We start from the raw sequence: 17,953 nt of genomic DNA on the forward strand, positions 1-17,953 counted from the left end.
TTATCCTTTGGGAAGAGAAGTTTGCTCTTGGTAGCTGAGAAAATTTGGGAAAAAAAACAGAGCTTAAATTTGAATTTTTGGTTGCTTAGCAAATGTGGGAAACTGTTGATAACTATCTTCAGCTTTGGTGCTCCTAGCATGGCTTTTTAGCCGGCCAAGTTTTTACTTAGCTTTTACTCCACTGGTAGTTTCCAGTACAAAGGATGCCTGAATAGTTTGTTTTTCAGTTCAATAATATTCACTAGATACTATCATACAAGGTTACCTTTGTCTTCTAGAGGTTTCATGTTTGGATAAGGAGGTTGGGATTTGTAATAGGCAATTTGAGATCCATTATTGCAGTTTTATGCTGGGTGTAATGTGGTTCTTTGTATGAGATTGCTGAAATTTTGGTTCAAGGTTGTTGTGCACAAGCCCAAATCTTGGGTCATGTCATGATTCACTGCTCAAGAAGGCATACATTCTGCTCACTGGTAGTTTTGTTTTGCTTTTTCAGCTCATTCAAATGCACTTGATATTTAGATTATTATTGCTTCCTACAAATTTCACATTTGGATATGTGGTGTCTGGACTATAATAGGCATTCTTGGATTAGTTTGAATATATGTTGAGTTTGATGTGGGTTTTTCTTTAATGAGATTTATTTAAGTTTTAGTTCATTTTATTGTTCAATTTTTTGGCTCGAGTGCATTGTGATTGATCATGCCGCTGTCCTGCACTTGATTGCTGAGAAAATGTAGGAAAAGAAAGGAACAAAACTCACATTTGGACATTTGGTTGCTGCAAAAACGTGGGAAATTGTTGGCAACTCTGTTAAGCTTTCCTACGCTGAATGTGGTGTTCAAGTCTATTTAAGTTTTTCTTTAGCTTACATTTTGGGCCTAGTTGACCAGAAACAAAGAAAGCCTGAACGTGTAGATTTTTATTGCTTTGAGAATGTGCACTAAAAATTGGATTGCCTTTGCTTTCTAAAATTTGTGTTTTGATCTGTGATGTTTAGATTTACAATGACCTTTTGGGTTTGTTATTGCAGTTTTATGCTGTGTTTGATGTGGCTTTTTTTATTTTTTTGTGCGTGAAAGAGAGATTGGTTCAAATTACATTCAATTATGTTGATAAGATTTTTTTAGTGCATTCTTTTTTGTTCTCATATTGTCTTTTGGGAAGGAAAATTACCAAGGATTCTAAACTTCTTCGATTCTTCCTCTTTATTTATTTTTATTTTTGTTGTGATCTCTAATGCCCTTGTGCTGCTTTTGTTTACTGAAAATTGTAGGAAAAGAAAAGAAGCTCAAGTTTGAACCTTGGGTTGCCAAAAAATGTAGGAATAGTTGACAAACTCTCTCCAATTTTCAGACTTCTAGCATGGTTTTTATGTTTTCTAGGTTGTGTTTTACTGGTAGTGACCTGGAAGTAAAAAAGGCTTTGATGGGAAGGCATTGATTGGGATTTGGGACTCGGTCCTTGAATTTGATTTGGAAGTGAAAAAGTGCATTATTGGTACTGGGATTTGTCTCTCACTGGTTTTTCAATCATTATGAGTGGGAGAGGAGTCAGACAGTTGCCTTTACAATTTGAAAGAAATGGTGGAGTGCATTATATGGGGGATGTGCCTTTGAGGCTTGGCCCAAGTGGCAAGGGGTTGGGATGGGGATTTGAGAAAGGAGGGAGGAAGGGATTTTTGGAACTGTGGTGGAGTTAAATTGCTCAGAAATAGCAATTCTGATCTAGATTGTCTAGGACTTAAATTCATGTTGACGATAATGTTTTAGATAGAATGTTATGCCATCTGTAGTGGCTGCTAGTTTGGATGTTAAGGTGGCAACTTGGACATTTCAAATTGAAGAGAGTAAACTTGTTGAACTGAGACTATGTTGAGGAGAACAAAAGCCCCTCCATCAACTAGTAGCTCTGAGATACAAATTGGTTCAGAATATGGTGCCAGAAGAGAGATACGTCTGTAATTGACTGGGAGCAAGCACCTCAGCTAGAAACCTTGTAGTGGTAGAGACGCTGATATCTAGAATATGATCCTGAGTTGACTTCATCAGGAGAATTGACCTAGTTGCACGCTTGTGCTATCCCTGACCCATCCATGCAGGAAGATTCCAGTGCGAGGAACAGGAGTATCTTACAGAAGTGTATAGTGTGGGGGCGGGTGGGTCTGTCTGGGTTTATGGTTTTCCGAGCCAAATGGAATTGGTTTGAAGCAGTTCCTGGTTGGGGGCCTGGATTTTGAAATAGATGATCAAATGTCTCTTTAGGCTACTTGCTTATTTAAATCAGGTCTTGATGCTGTGAGGCCTTAAGGGGCGGATTTGATTATTTGGATTCGTATTTTGGTGAAACTGTAACTGTGTGATTTCTGTTTGGGAGGGTTTGTTTTATTTTAATGCAATGCAGGCAGGGGAGGAAGAGCTGTTGAGATGTAGGGAAAGAGTGGGAGAGTGAGATACCAAGGCGGGCCTGTTCCAGACCACTTGATTGAGCAAATATTTTTTATATTTAATGCTTTATTTTTAATTAATCTACATGTTTTTATAAGAATTTTTAAAAATATTCATAAGAAAATAATTAAAAGATATTTTTTAAAAACATCATATTTTTTGTTTGTAGGAACATAACATAAAAAATAATTTTTGATTTTCTTTTTTTTTTTTGGAAGAATTAAAATTTATTCTTGAAATATATATACTCTTATATAAAATAAGTGAAATAAATTTTTATTAATTTTTTTTTAAAAGTGTTTTTAATAAAATTAATCAAATATATATAAAAATTCAAATTTTTATTGAGCTTAATAAGAAGAGATTTTTCCTTTTTTCCTCCTAAAAGAGCGATGCCATTTCCCATCTTTTGTCAGTGATGTTTGAATCAGTATGGTCAATCCAAACACGCCCTAATCCTAGAGGTTATACCGTGTTTCAGTATATAAAAGACTCGGACTTGAACTACTGTCCATAAGCCCTGAAAATACAATTTCAAAACCCTAATCGCACCTCTCTCTCTCTATAAGAACCCAGAAGAAGCCCTTCCGAAGCCCTGCCTCCTCCATCCTCACGAGAATAGATTTTCCATACTTTCTTCTTCCTTATCTATTTATTTATTTTTTTGCTTTATTATTTCTGGTTTCGAAAGCAAGTCAGCTTCTTGGCTGGGTCAGAACATGATGATCCGAAGCCAATTAAATTGAAAAACTTGCGAAATGGAGGCTCCAGTTTCACTCGCCTGGATCTGAACTTTGTCATGATTTTCCAGGCCCTTTAATCACTGGTACAAATCTTGTTTTCTCGCATTTTCTTTTTCATTTCCTAACGGTTATAATAGCAAACGCACTCTGTCCCATTACCCTCTGCGATGTTTTGAGGCAATTTCTACGTTTGCGATATCAATTGAAATCTGCGTTTCAGTTTCCAATTTACTCGTCCATTTGATCTTCTTTATGGCGTGGTCTCTTTGGACACATGGTTGGATCACATTCCATTAAATTTTCTCTGTTTTTCAGAGCATTTTTTACATTGAAATTTTGGTTTGATCTTGGATTGATTTTTCTTCGTGTTTCGGCGTTTCAATTCTTTTGCTGATTGGAAATCACTCTGAAACCCTAGTCACCAGCTTGAAAATTAGCGTAAAAGACACATTAAGCCATTTGCCTTTCCTTTTTTGTCAAATCATGTTTGTGGTTCTATGAGATCTGACCAGCCCACCAATCCAATCCATAAATGGTGTGTTTCGATTTTTTTAGTATAAGTACCATATTCAATAAAATCCATAACCCTACTATTTTGAATAAATTATCAAGCCCAAAAATCAAATAACAACATTTTTCCAAAATATTGTGGATTCAATTTTATCCCAATAGAATTGGGATTTTGAACAATTTTGGGCGTTTTATCAGAATTTTGAACAATTTTGGGCATTTTATCAACATTTTGAATGATTTTTGGGCTCTAAAGTGTCCAAAGTGCACATGAGGATGGTTAACAAGTTGAATTGCTTGCAATTACTTGTTCACTTGCGATATATCAAATGATCAAACTAAAGAGTAATAGTTTTTGTCATACCCAAAATTTCATAATCTCATTTGATCGATTAGATTATATTAATTTCATTTCTTTTATGAATTTTAAAACCCCAGCATTTAAGCCTTTTTCTAGATGAGGATGAAATGACTGTGAAAGCTAAGTGAGGTCCCTTAAACTTCAAGGTTTTTACCTATTTGAGGAGTATTTGGTTTGAAAGAATTTATGAGTTTTGGGTTGAAAATCTGTTATGATCATAATAAAAGATCCCTAGAATCTCTCAATTTTTGGTTTCTATTTATTGTAAGGAATAACAAATCTTAGTATTAATAGTTTTATTAGGAAGAGTTTTATTTTTAATAGGTTTTTAAGTTTCTATTAGGATGAGTTTAAATTGGGAATGTAATGAGAAAAAAACAATGATGAATTATTCTTAATAAGAAAAAAATGTTCTTTTAATTTTGCATCTTCTTGGGTAATAAGAATTGGTATTGATAAGAACAACAAAGACTTGAAGATGCTATTAAGTAGTTGAAAGACTCATCGGATAAACAAGTAGCCACTTTATTTCAGTTGTAGGATTCATTGAATAAACAAGCAACTACTTTATAAGAATTATCAAGAATGGTAGCAGTAATAAACCTGAAATTTGAAGATATGACTTCTAGAAAGGAGTCAAGTAATGGGGGTAGTGCTTCGGGATTGACTATCACTCATAAGGTACAAATTTCCTTTAAACCAAGTTTTCCAAACTCAAATTTCCAACTTTTGAAGATAAGAAATCCAAGTGAGTGGATTTACAAATGTGATAGATTTTTTAAAATTAATGGAATTGGAGATCATGAGAAGGTAGGATTGACTTCCTTACACTTAGAAGGAAGAGCCTTAGAATAGTTTCAAGGGTATGAAGTTAGTGACAAGGAGATCCATTGGCAACAATTTTCTATAGATGTGGTTTCTAGATTCAAGTCCTAGTGCTTATGATAGTCCTATTGGACAAATAACCAAATTAAAACGGGTTGCTAAGATTAGGGCATATCAAAAGCAATTTAAGGCATTGGTGGCCAAAACTAGTGGGTTATCGGAGGAGTTTTTTGTTCAATGTTTCATTAGTAGCTTGGAAGAAGCAATAAAAAATCAAGTCACCATGTTTCACCCAAGCACACTATCCTAAGCCATTGGGTTAGCCTTGCTATAAGAAGAGACAATGGAGGCAATCCTCAAATAGGTCAAGTACTCTAATGAAAGTGGGGAGTATAGTAAACTCTATGGGAATCAAAATGAATCATAATAAACAATTACCACCCATTAAGAGGATTTTAGACATAGAGATGCAAGAGAGACGAGAAAAAAAGACTTTGTTATTATTATGATGAGAAAAATGAACCTGGTCATAAGTGTAAAAAAAAAAAAAGCAATTTTTTTTTTTATTAAATGGTCACAAAAGTGAAGTGGAAGCAACATATGAAGTTGAAAAGGAACGATAGGATAGTTGTCCAACTTGTTTCCAAGAGACACAACATGGAAAGACGCTTACAAGATTCAACAAAAGCTTCCACAATTTTAGCCTTGAGGATAAGGCTTCTTTTGATGGGGGAGGGAATGTTATGGCCCGAATAAAGGATCCCTAGAATCTCTCAATATTTGGTTTTTATTTAGTGTAAGGAATAAAGAATCTTAGGATTAATAGTTTTATTAAGAAGAGTTCTATTTTTAATAAGTTTCTAGTTTCTATTAGGATGAGGTTCTATTGGTTTCCATTTCTATTTTGTAGCCCATATAAATAGGGGGAATGTAATGAGAAAAAAGTAGTGATGAATTATTCTTAATAAGAAAAAATTGTTATCTCAATTCTCTCATTTTTGCATATTCTTCTTGAGCCATAAGAAAATCATCTTTTGAGTGAGAAAAATTCTTTCAAAATGGGTTGATTTGATATGGGTTTTATCTCCATTATCCTATTCATCATGTTTAGGGTAAAACTCAAATTTTTTTCTTTTGAGAACTCAAGAAGGGATCGAAATTAAGTTTGGTGTAAGCTCCAAGTATGAAAGTGGTTAATTGAAGTTTGAAGGTTTTAATTAAATGGTCTAAGAAAAGATTGAAGGCATAAGCTAGATAAATCCTCGTGCTCAATTATTTCTTCATAGTGGATGCTTTTGATCACATTTAAGTCAATGATTTTTTATTTTTTCAAGGTTTTTCACATTAAATCTTGGTGTTATTGTCGTTTTACCTTTATATCATCTTTTTATTTGTTTATCCTAATTTATTAATTTAATTATTGATTTAATATGTTGGTTGATCGAGGTAATGACTTGAAATTAAATTATTTAATGTTTGAAATAATGTGAAATAATTTCTAACTTGTTTTAATATTAATAAATATGAAAAAATAATGTGTTTTGAATAATTGAAATATTGTGTGTATATCTACATGTGAATTGCATTGACTATTTTATTGGGAGAATATGGGTGCATCCATTCTTACCTTTTACTAGTTTGTTAATAAAGTTAAAAAAGAAAATCAAAACAATTAAAAAATATCAAGGGAATAATGAACAATATTTGTAAGAGACTATCTCAAATTGATGTAAAAAAACCTATTCACTCCTTGTTATTTATAGTTGAAATTCATTAACCAATGAATCAATGTTTATTTTTAATTTTATTTTTATAAATATTTATAGAAAATTTAAATATTAAACGTGACATAATAACAAAAATAACTAAACTTCTTTATAATATAATGAGATAATACATAATTTAAATATCAAAATTTGACTAATGTTTCTTAAAATTTGGCAAACAATTCATTTGCTTTCAAAAATACTTTTTAGTGTTCATTTGTTTTTCAAAACACTTTTTATGGTAAAAACATTTTATATAATAATTGTCAAACGGATTTTAAATCATGATTGTGTATAAATCTGTTCAATAAAGGAAGTTGATAGGGAGCAAAGAAAAAAACCATTCATTTCTCAAAAAAAACCACCACCTCAAATGTTGCCCTAATATAATCCACATTCAATTTTAAGAACGATCTAAAACCACCAAAACCCTAAAACGAGACATGAACCATCAGTTACCGCCACCTTCTACTCAACAAATCGAAACAACATCCACCACAAACCCTTACTGGCTCACCCCTCTTCCCCAACCGTTTTCCTCAACAATTTTCCCTTCTTATTCTCATCTCTCAATCCCATGATCTCTCCCTCTTGTGCTCAGCGCAACCCCATTCCACTCTCTCAGTCTCCTTCCAAAACCAACCCTTTTGGTCAGCCACTTTTTTTGTCATCTTTTTTACAGTTTCATTGATCATGGATCCGGCAGAGCTGTGTCGGGTTTTCCAGATGTTCGACCGCAACGGAGACGGGCGAATAACGAAGAAGGAGCTCAGCGACTCCTTACGGAACCTGGGCATCTACATCCCGGACAAAGACCTTGTCCAGATGATAGAGAAGATCGACGTGAACCGGGACGGGTACGTGGACATGGAGGAGTTCGGGGCGCTGTACCAGACGATAATGGACGAGAGGGACGAGGAGGAGGACATGAGAGAAGCCTTCAACGTGTTTGATCAGAATGGGGATGGGTTCATCACGGTGGAGGAGCTGAGATCGGTGTTGTCGTCGTTGGGGTTGAAGCAAGGGAGGACGATAGAGGACTGCAAGAAGATGATACAGAAGGTGGATGTTGATGGAGATGGAAGAGTGAACTACAAGGAGTTCAAGCAGATGATGAAGGGTGGTGGCTTTGCTGCCTTGAGTAGTTCAGGTTCATAGTTACATTGCATGTATCATTTCATTTTTATTTTATTTTGGGAATTGATAGGAGGTCCCTTGTATGATTTTACACTAGCTTTTATTTCTGCTCACTTTTAATATGAAAACAAGTCCTCATATTTAATATACATTTATCAACTCATATCTACACCATTAAACCTTACAAAATTACAAAGAAATCACTGATGCAGCAGAGAGCCTTCTCAATCTTTGAGATTACATGTTCTCATATCTTTTGAGGATACTTGTATAGAAAGATGATTTTTTAACTAGAGGCTCCACTTTCTTGGACAATTTTCCTCCTAACCACTTTGGAACACATCAAATTTTCCCAGAATACAAATAAACTTTCCTTGTCCAAATTTTTAGCTACTGATGATAACCAAACATTTATATCCATAATTTTCCCAGAAAGTACGAGAAAGTTGATGTCCATGGGCAGGGCTGCAAAGTTGAGAAGAATTGAAAATAAGGATACATATTGAAAATCATTTTTACATGACAAGCGAAGCTGTTTCTAAGATCTTTATTGTGGTAGAAATCACTAGGAAAATTCAGTGTGAAAGTTACCAAGCAGTTAGTTTGGCAACAAACTCATCAATGCATTTATCTGAACTTCCACCTTCATCAACTGCTTCCCTGGCCAAATTCTTCCATTTCAGGGCATTGTTTTTAATCTCTTTTAATCCATCACTTCCCATCACTTTCCCTATGCAATCCTCCAGGACTTCTCTTCTCACAATCCCCTTGTCGTCCGCTCGAGCTCTTAATCCTACCCCGCAAACATCTTCAACAAACTTGGCGTTGGTGGGTTGATCAAGCCATAGAGGGGCAACCACCATTGGAACTCCCAGGCTGAGTGCCTCCAGAGTGGAGTTCCAACCGGCATGGGTGAGGAAGCATCCTATCGCCCTGTGTGCTAAAACCTCCAGCTGAGGACACCATGATACCACCAGGCCCTTTTCTGCTGTCTCCTCCTTGAACTTTTGAGGCAGTTTGGCCTGCTCAGATTCCCTGACCACCATCAAGAAGTAGGCATTGCTCCTCCTCAAACCCCAAGCTAATTCCTCCATTTGCTCGGGTTCTAGCTTTGCGAAGCTCCCGTATGAGGCGTAAACAACGGATCCATTAGGCTTACTGTCAAGCCATTCCATGCAGGCACCTGTGACTGGCTTGAGCATGTTAAGGCCATAGTCTTTGTCATCTCCAAGCCGTTTATCTAAGTAAGCAGAGGGAAGGGTTGGGCCGATTGTCCTGAGCGGACAGATCTTCGCCATCCAATCCACCACCTGGGGATTCAATGGCAAACTTAGATTAACAAAAGAGTATCAAATGCTTAATATGACCCAAAAGATTAAGCCATTAGCTATTGGGTCGATCATCTCAAACAAGACTTTTCCTTACCCTGATAAACCTTTTATTTGACCCAAAAGAGAAACTATGAAGTAATGAGTCAATAAATGTCTCAACCTAAAAGCTTAAGCTCCAGCAGGGACTTTTCCTTCTAACATTGTCCTCCTTTTTAATAGGAAAAGCTTAAACTGTTAGATAATAAGTACCCTAGAATGTACATGTAGCCAACTTAGATGAAGTACCTTACCTTTTCCTCTAACTTGTAGAAGGTGTTGCAGAACACCCAGTCTACCTTCTCAATATTGGAGAACTGATTCACAAGCATGTTGAAGAAATCCGGGTAGGAGCCATAAAGATAAACAAGAGATGGCAGGTCACAGGCTTGAAGAGGGAACAATCCAGGAACCACAACTTCAGGCTCTGAAAGAGGAAGCGTGAGCATACCCTGGTGGACATGGTAGTATATGTTGTTGACCGTACAAGACTGAGTGAAAAACACAGCCCCCACAAGCCCAAACTTCTTGGCAACATCAAGAGCCCAAGGCAAGAATGCATCATACACAACACAATCAACTGGACACCCTGAGCTTTTGAGCTTCTCAATGAGGCTGCCCAGGGTTTCTGAGCCAACCACCCGAAACCGCTCCATGTAGGCACCACCACTTTCTGCTTGGGCGAAGCCACCTTCATCATATCCATCAGAGATGGTCTCAATGGTGATGGGACCAGAGTCTCCGAGCAAGGACTTGGAGATGAAGCATGTAGGAACCAGTGTGACTTTGGCCCCATTGTGTACCAAACGCTTGGAGAATTGGAGCATAGGGTTTATGTGGCCTTGGCTTGGATATGGGAGGGCTATGCAGTGAGATTTGTGGGTTCTCTTTTCCTTCTCCATATTCCTTCAAATCTTCACACACTCTTGAGCTCTTGCTCTCTTCTTGTTTTTACTTATAAATGGAAAATCATCCCTCCAACCATGGGTTTTTTTTTTTGGTTTTCCTAATCAAAGAATTGAATCTCATTTTCTACTTAAAAGAGCTCAAAATGCAAGATCAAAGATAAGCATACAATAGAATGAGATCCAAACTTGAGTAATTATTAATTTATATATATATATATAACTTTTCCATAAAATGCAACATTCAGTATATTAATTTTATATTCCAGCTATATATTTAAAGTGTTCCTTTTCAATACAAACACTACCCTATGACATCTGACAACTTGTTTGACAAGAAAGTTAAAAGTATGCCATCTTCTTTGTTAAATAAATATGGAGATGGTGAAACTAAAAAAGGGTTGTGACTTGTGAGGGGGTCTTGTGGCTATCAGTGTTAGAGTTATTTATTTAGTAATATCAAGTAGCTTTATTTAGTTATTATTTAGTTTTTGTTTAGTTACTATTTTTCTTTCTTATTTAATTACTATATTAGAATTATTCTCTTTCTTTTTTAGGTTTTATTAGGTCTATTTAAATCCTAATAGAGTTGTATCTTTTTTTTTTTCAAGAGAATTCATAATGAGAAATCCTAGATTTTCTTTTCTCTCTCTTTTTTTGAATTTCAACAACTAGTTATTGAATGTTTGCTAATTTGTTACCAATTTTATTAATTAACAAGTTTGGAGTATATGGGTAGGCTGTAAGCATGACATGTGATTGTTGTCATCAATGATGTGTGTAGAGAAGTGGACATGTGAGGGTGAGATTGTTCATAGCTTCTATCCTCCGAGATGTCCAACCTATGTATGCATACTATTTTGAGAGGGATATTCTTTCCCCCTAAGATAAGAATATACATATTTTTTAGTTGTTTGCATTTATATACCTTCTTTTTTCTTTTACTTTTTCTTTATATAATTTGTACATGGATTGTTGGACGTCATTTGTTGTACCTCGAAGGGCTTTTTTGGCTCTGTGCTAGTCAGGGGCATCACAGAGTGGCCTCCCTAGGATTCGAACTTGGGTCCTTAGATCTTTGTGTGGCCCTCCTAGTACCATCTTGGCTACATGAATGACTAGCTAGTACTTTGGTTTAATATTTTGTCCTTTTGCAAGTTGAGCACAGACTGCAAAACTATTGTTAGATCAAGGGTATGATTTGGGAGTTTTGGGGAGTGATTATATGAGGTTGGGAATATTTTCTAACATTCCAAAAAGTTTTTTATTGAAGGAAGTTCAGAGTTAATTCCAAATTTTCCATTAATGTATTATATTTGGAATGTACAAATAATATTTGGTTCTCTCCACATGAATATATTTAGGCTTATTATTTATGTTATTTTTGGTCAATTTTTATCATGAAAATACTTGGGAAGACATTGAGGATGAATTTGGAGATGAATGGAGGATGAAAACTCGAAAAAGGGTGGGGGAAAGAAAAAGGCAAAGGGGGAGGAGATTGATGGCATTGTTCAAAACCCCGACAACCCATAGGCGATAGAGCATCGACTCCTTGGGGGACCATCAACACTATTTAGACCTCAAATGATAAACCTCAACAATCTATCCTACAATAGAGTATTGGCTAAAAGATAGTTGTCTAGCTCCTTGGCATTGCACACCTTGGAGCCATCCAAATCCTTGGTATCGAACGTCTTATAGTCATCTATCTCCTTAAAGCTGCGTCCCTTGGAGTTGTAAGAAATAGGTGAGTGTGTACTAAGTTGTAAGGGCACTTTAGGCTTTGTATTAGGGGTATTTTGGTCCTTAGAAAGAGCATGGTTGAGATGGTGGAGCATATAAATAAAAACAAGTAAATGTTAGCTGAGTATACTCTCCAAATCCATCATCAATACACAAAAAGCGCGGCAAGGCCATGTATTTCAGGAATCGAATTGAACACCAGTAAGTTTCTATAAATCCAAAATTAAACCATAATTTTTCGACATCACACAGATCATAAAAAGGAATAAAAATCCGAAATTCAGAAGCAGATCGAGAAACCATCCCCCAAAAACATCGCAGACCAAATCAAACCAAGCCAATTTGCACAAAGAAGAGCACAAAGTCGAGAACCAAAAATCATCAAATCATTCCAGTAAATAAAACACACAAAATCAGAGCCAGACTGCGAATCGAAATCAACACGTGCACGGATTACCAAAAAAATACCGAAATAAACAAATACAAAATTGGGGATCTTGGAGAAGCGGGTAGGGTCGAGAGATGCAGAGAAGAAATCAGGGTTTGAAGAGTGAGGTTAGGGACTTACAGTGGGGGATCCAGAAGCGGATGATGAAACATGAGGTTGTTGACGAAAAAAGCTAGGAGACATAGAGAGAGAAAACCATAAATACAATTTTTCATCATAAAATATAAAATTCATTCAAATATAATAAAAAATTATCGATTTTCCATAAATAAAAATTTGTGCCAAAATATTATAAAAACCATTTATCATAAATAAATATTATGATTAAATATGACTTTTAACTATGAAAATAGAACTTATGTCAAAATTTTATGAAAATAAATTTGCCCAAAAATATGATGTGGTTAATTATGATTTTTTACCGCTATAAAGTAATCTTATTGCCATAAAAAATAAAAATCATTGCAAAATCATTACAACAAAATATGAAATTTGTTGTAGTGGATGCAAAGTTGAGAAAAATTGAAAATATGATGTTTTTTCATAGATGGAAGGATACTTATTGAAAAACCATTTTTCCATGACTTGCAAAGTTGTTTCTAAGGATCTTTATTAATGTCGTAGAATATCACTAGGAAAATTTAGTGTGAAAGTTACCAAACAACTAGTTTGGCAACAAATTCATCAATGCATTTATCTAAACTTCCACTTTCATCAATTGCTTTCGTGGCCAAATTCTTCAATTTCATAACATTGTTTTTAATCTCTTTTAATCTATCACTTCTTATCACTTGCCCTATGCAATGCTCCACGACTATTCTTCTCACAATCCCTTTGTCATCGTCTTGAACCCTTAATCCTATCCCCCAAACATCTTCAACAAACTCAACGTTGGTGGGTTGATTAGTCCATAGAGGGGCAACCACCATTGGAACACCCAAGTTGAGTGCCTCCATCTTGGAGTTCTAACTACCATGGGTGAGGAAGCATCCCATTGCCCTATGGACTAAAACATCCAACTGGGGACACCATGACACTACAAGCCCTTTTCCTCTATCTCCTCTTTGAACTTTTGAGGCAATTTGGCCTACTTAGATTCCCAAACCACCATCAAGAAGTAGGCATTACTCCACCTTAGACTCTAAGATACTTCCTCCATTTGCTTGGGTTCTAGCTTCATGAAGGTCCCATATGAGGCGTAAACAATGGATCCATTAGGCTTGTTGTCCAACCATTCCATGCAAGCACTTGTGACTAACTTGAGCATGTTAAGGTTGTAGTCTTTGTCATCTCCAAGTCATTTATTTAAGTAAGCAAAGAGAATGATTGGGTTAATCGTCTTGAGCAGACAAATCTTCGCCATCCAATCCACCACTTAGGAATTCAATGACAAACTTATATTAATAAAATAGTATCAAATGCTTAATTTGACCCAAAAGATTAAGAATCCATTTTATAGTGATTTTATGAAGTGTTTGTAACTTTTTTAGCATTTACAATTTTTTATCAAAAGATTACTCGAGGGTTGTTGCAGATAAATGTAGCTACTGTAAGCAAAAAGGTCACTTAAAAGGCTCAATGTTTGATGATCCCCCTAGAACAACACAACACTAGTCTTCTCAACAGTCTCAGGAGAGTCAGTTCAATACTAGCCAATAATGTTTTTACAAGCCACCATAGTTTAATACCACAATAGTTGTTTCTCCATCTGACTTTTTTGGATCTGGATCCACATTATCCTCTAATCCCATAGTAGCTTCTCTTGTTGAACAGTTCTAGAAACTCCTCACCACTCAACCACATTTTATGTCTAGGGTTTGCCAACCACTAGTTCTTTAGGTATGTCTTCTTCCATATGGGTCTTAGACTCCATAACTTCTCATCATATGTCTCCTCATTCCTTATCTTTTATTTATTTATCTCCTCCATCTTTTATGTCTATCATGATTGTTGATGACACTCTTTTACCCTTAGCCAGTATTGATTTTGTTATCATACCTCATTTGTCTATTCCTCATGTCTATCATATTCCTAATCTTACATGGAATTTTGTCTTTATTGGTCAATTATCTGACTCTAGTTACTTAGTTTCTTCTTTTTCTACTTCTTGTTTTGTTCAAGATCCTCAATCCTAGAAGTTGATTGGGACAGGTTGTAGGCGAAAGGGATTATATATTCTAAACGAGCTAAAAGTTCTAATAGTTGCAGCTCCTAGTCTTGATTTGTCTTCTTTTCATTTGAGTCATTTTTCATCTAGTTTTTATTTATGGCATTCTCATTTAGGACATGTTTCGACTTCTCATTTAAAGTATTTAGTTTCTATAGGAGCATTAGGAAATTTGTAAACACGAGATATTTCTGATTGTAGTGGATGTAAATTGACAAAATTTTTCGCCTTACCTTTTAATAGAAGTGTTTCCTCTTCTTTCGTCTAATTTGATTTAGTTCATTCTGATGTGTGGGGACATTCTCCAATTTCTAAAAAAGAAGGGTCTCGATATTATATTTCCTTCATTGATGATTATATTGATTATTGTTGGGTTCATCTTACGAAATACCATTATAATTTTTTGAATATTTATAATGCATTTCAAGTTTATGTCAAAACTCAACATTCTGTTGTTATCAAGTGTTTTACGTGTGATTTGGGTGGGGAATATAATTTCAATGCATTTTGTGAATTACTTGCTTCACATGGAACTATTCACCACACGTCTTGTATTGACCCAGGTTTGAGATTACAAGCTATATTTGTGACATGTGGAGTTCCATTATAGATTGTCCTACGTGGATTTTTTGTGTGTGGTGGAAAATACTAAATAACATCAAGGAAAAGAATGTGGTTTTCACTTTTTCTCCAATGGGATGAGAATGGGGTGGTTTAAGGTCAGGCCTTCCCATAAATCATTTATTTATATCTGTTTTCATTTTTATTATAAAAAAAATTAATTGGATGGTACAAATATAAAAAATTCTCATACCCATCCGCCATTTTTTACTTTTAAAAATTTAAATTATACTAAAAATAAATATAATTTATAAATAAATAGATACTATAAATTTTTATAATGTATTTATATGAAAAGTAAAATATTATATATATATATATATATATATATATATATATATATATATATATATATATATATATTAAAAAGATTGAAAATTAAAACAAATAAATTAAAATAATTTTTATTTAATATTATATATAATCTTGATGGAATGGAACAAAATCATATGGGCACCTAATTTTTTAAAAATTCTAAATTCATTTATATTTATTCAAAACTTATCCTATTAATGTCATGCCTTAGAGTCTTAAAAAAAAGTTAATTCTTGATTATTTTTATGGTTCAAGTTAGTTGGATTTGAAGGTTAACCTCTAAAACTCCTCTATCAATTCTAATGTGTGTCAAATCCAACAAATTGTTAATTCTTGATTATTTCTGCGATTCAGATCAGTAGGATTTGAAGGTTAACCTCTCAAACTCCTCCATTAATTCTAATGTATGTCAAAACTAACCTGGGTTTGATATAAAATAACATCTTTAAAAACATTCTTAAATAATGAAAACACAAGATTGCATTATATTTTATTCAAGACCAATTATAGAAGTAAGGTTTTTTTTTCATAGATTGTATCTTTCTCCTTATTCAAACCTTCGGCTAGAAAATATGCCTTTGAAGCATTCCTAAGTTAAGAGTGAAAATTCTACTCCTCTTGTAGTGTTATCAGTTTGATCATGTGGATGATGATTAATATTATCTCAATTCTTTTGAAAGATCCTTTAGTTGTTTGCTCACTTTGTTGATGAGTTTTTTCTAACTTCATTTAGCTTTGCATTTTTCTCCACTACTTCTAACTATTGTTGAACCGAATTATGATCAATAATTTCTTCCAATACCTAGTTTATTATTAACTTTGATACATTCTCAACCAAGAGAATTAGATTCTATGAAATTAATACTATGTCTTTCATAACCAAGAGAAGCATCAACACTGATTTGAAATCAAATTTTCCCAAAAATTTTCTTTTGTTTTGAGAATGAAAAAATTGTATACAAATTCTTTGAAACAAACAAATAATAAATCAAAAGACAATTTCAAAGTATTTCACTCAAAGAAGATTTGTGCTCAAAAAAAATGCTTCAAAGAATTTCAAACTATCAAAGTATTTTTAATTATAAGAGAGATACCATTACAAACATATTTAGTGCTAGTGATCATTCTTTTTCCTTTGTCTCAAATGGTAATATATCCCCATTTCCCCTTCGATGGTTCCCTTTAAAACAATCTTCTTAGGCATCTATACCTTCTTGGATCTATAAGGGTTAACCTTTCTTTCTTTTGGAATCAAATAGAGATAAAAGAAGTAGATTTTCTAAGAAAGCAAACAGTATTGCTAATATGATATTCTCTCAGAAAATTGCAAATGGTTTATGAACTACTACTTGATGAAGCCTCTTTTCCAAATAGTTTTCTAGTACTTTTGGTTTTGATGAGACTCATCAACGATATATTTTTGGCTTGCTAAGACCATTTTGAAAGTTTTTTTAACCATTTGAAAATTTGAAGAGGTAAATGATCAACCATTCATTCTTCTCAAGAGAAATATTTGTTTTTTCTATATGTTCAAAACTATCTTTTAAATCATCAAGTTTATTTTGAAAAAAGAAGAAGAAATATTTTAAATCATTAAGTTCCTCTAAACCATTATACAATTCTTTTAAAGCCTCCTATTATTCAACATAGTTGTTAGCTCAAGGGTTCCCCTAATTGAATTCTGATGATTATAAAATAAGGTTAAGCTTACCAATGGTTGAAATCAAGTGAAGTTTTCAAGTTTAAAAGAAAATTTCCAAAGAAAGCTCAAGCACTAAGGAAATACTCCAAAACATGAAGTTTTGGATCCCTTGAAGACTCAAGTATATAGAAAAATATTATAAAATGCTTTCCATTGGTGCACTTAGGATTAAACTCTTTATTCATGAACTTCAAAAAGTCTTTACATCATTCCTACCTAAGCTTCAAAAGGTTTTTATCTTCAAAATAGAGGAATTTGTTTCTTATTTCAAAACATTAGGCTAAATTCTTTTAGAAACCTATAAATGTTTTAAAATGAATTGCTCAAGCTATTGGAAAATTAGGAGTGAGTTTGGAAGCTTTTTGGGCTGGTTTTTGCCCAATCGCTTAACTCTGCTCAAAAACCTTTTTTCTTTTCCAGAAGTTTGGTGATACCAATGGAGCCTTTGGTTTTCCCGATTGAGGTTTGGTTAAGGGTTGGTCAAACTTTTAAAGAACCAACAGTCACCTATTGTGTATTAAATGTGTCAACGACTAATCAACTGGTCAAACTAGAACTTAGCTGGTCAAGAGCAAATTTTGTTGTTTTAGGTGTCTAATATTATTTTCTATAAATTGAAAAGCATCATTGCATTTAATGAGAAAAGTCCACCTATATTTAATTGCTTGCTACTCATTTTATCTCTTTCAAAAGTTCTTAATTGAAGTGCATTGAATCCAAACTTGCAAATCCTTTAGTGTACAATTGAATTCCATCATAGTTTAGCTTTGTATTGTGAGCCATCTTTGTATTAGGATTGTAAGTTGTCGAGCTATAAATAGGTTGTAATTGAGCTGTAAATAGAATGGAAGAATTATTTTAAAATCCCTTAAATTGAAGAATTAAGTTAGATA

At 34.1% G+C, this 17,953-nt stretch overlaps 2 protein-coding genes across 3 annotated transcripts; one reads left to right on the top strand and one right to left on the bottom strand.

The window, feature by feature from the left end:
• Window positions 1–2,954: 2,954 nt before the first annotated feature.
• LOC100267033 (calmodulin-like protein 3) lies at window positions 2,955–7,936 on the top strand. 2 transcript variants are annotated; one of them, XM_010646926.3, is made up of 2 exons: window positions 2,955–3,273; window positions 7,335–7,936. In XM_010646926.3, exon 2 carries the CDS (start codon window positions 7,346–7,348, stop codon window positions 7,808–7,810), a length of 465 nt encoding a protein of 154 aa, XP_010645228.2. In that variant the 5' UTR covers window positions 2,955–3,273; window positions 7,335–7,345; the 3' UTR covers window positions 7,811–7,936. The 2 variants fall into 2 exon arrangements, with proteins under 2 accessions (XP_010645228.2, XP_059594256.1); XM_059738273.1 differs by having other exon boundaries at window positions 7,359–7,936.
• Window positions 7,937–8,172: 236 nt separating this feature from the next.
• On the bottom strand, window positions 8,173–10,160 carry LOC100265486 (UDP-glycosyltransferase 74G1). The gene is made up of 2 exons (XM_002268967.5): window positions 9,411–10,160; window positions 8,173–9,099 (listed from the first exon to the last, which is right to left on the bottom strand). Exons 1-2 carry the CDS (start codon window positions 10,056–10,058, stop codon window positions 8,377–8,379), a joined length of 1,371 nt encoding a protein of 456 aa, XP_002269003.3. The 5' UTR covers window positions 10,059–10,160; the 3' UTR covers window positions 8,173–8,376.
• Between the last annotated feature and the right edge of the window lie 7,793 nt (window positions 10,161–17,953).

The sequence above is a fragment of the Vitis vinifera genome, chromosome 7 (assembly GCF_030704535.1).
Source record: "Vitis vinifera cultivar Pinot Noir 40024 chromosome 7, ASM3070453v1".
Taxonomy (NCBI): Eukaryota; Viridiplantae; Streptophyta; class Magnoliopsida; order Vitales; family Vitaceae; genus Vitis; species Vitis vinifera.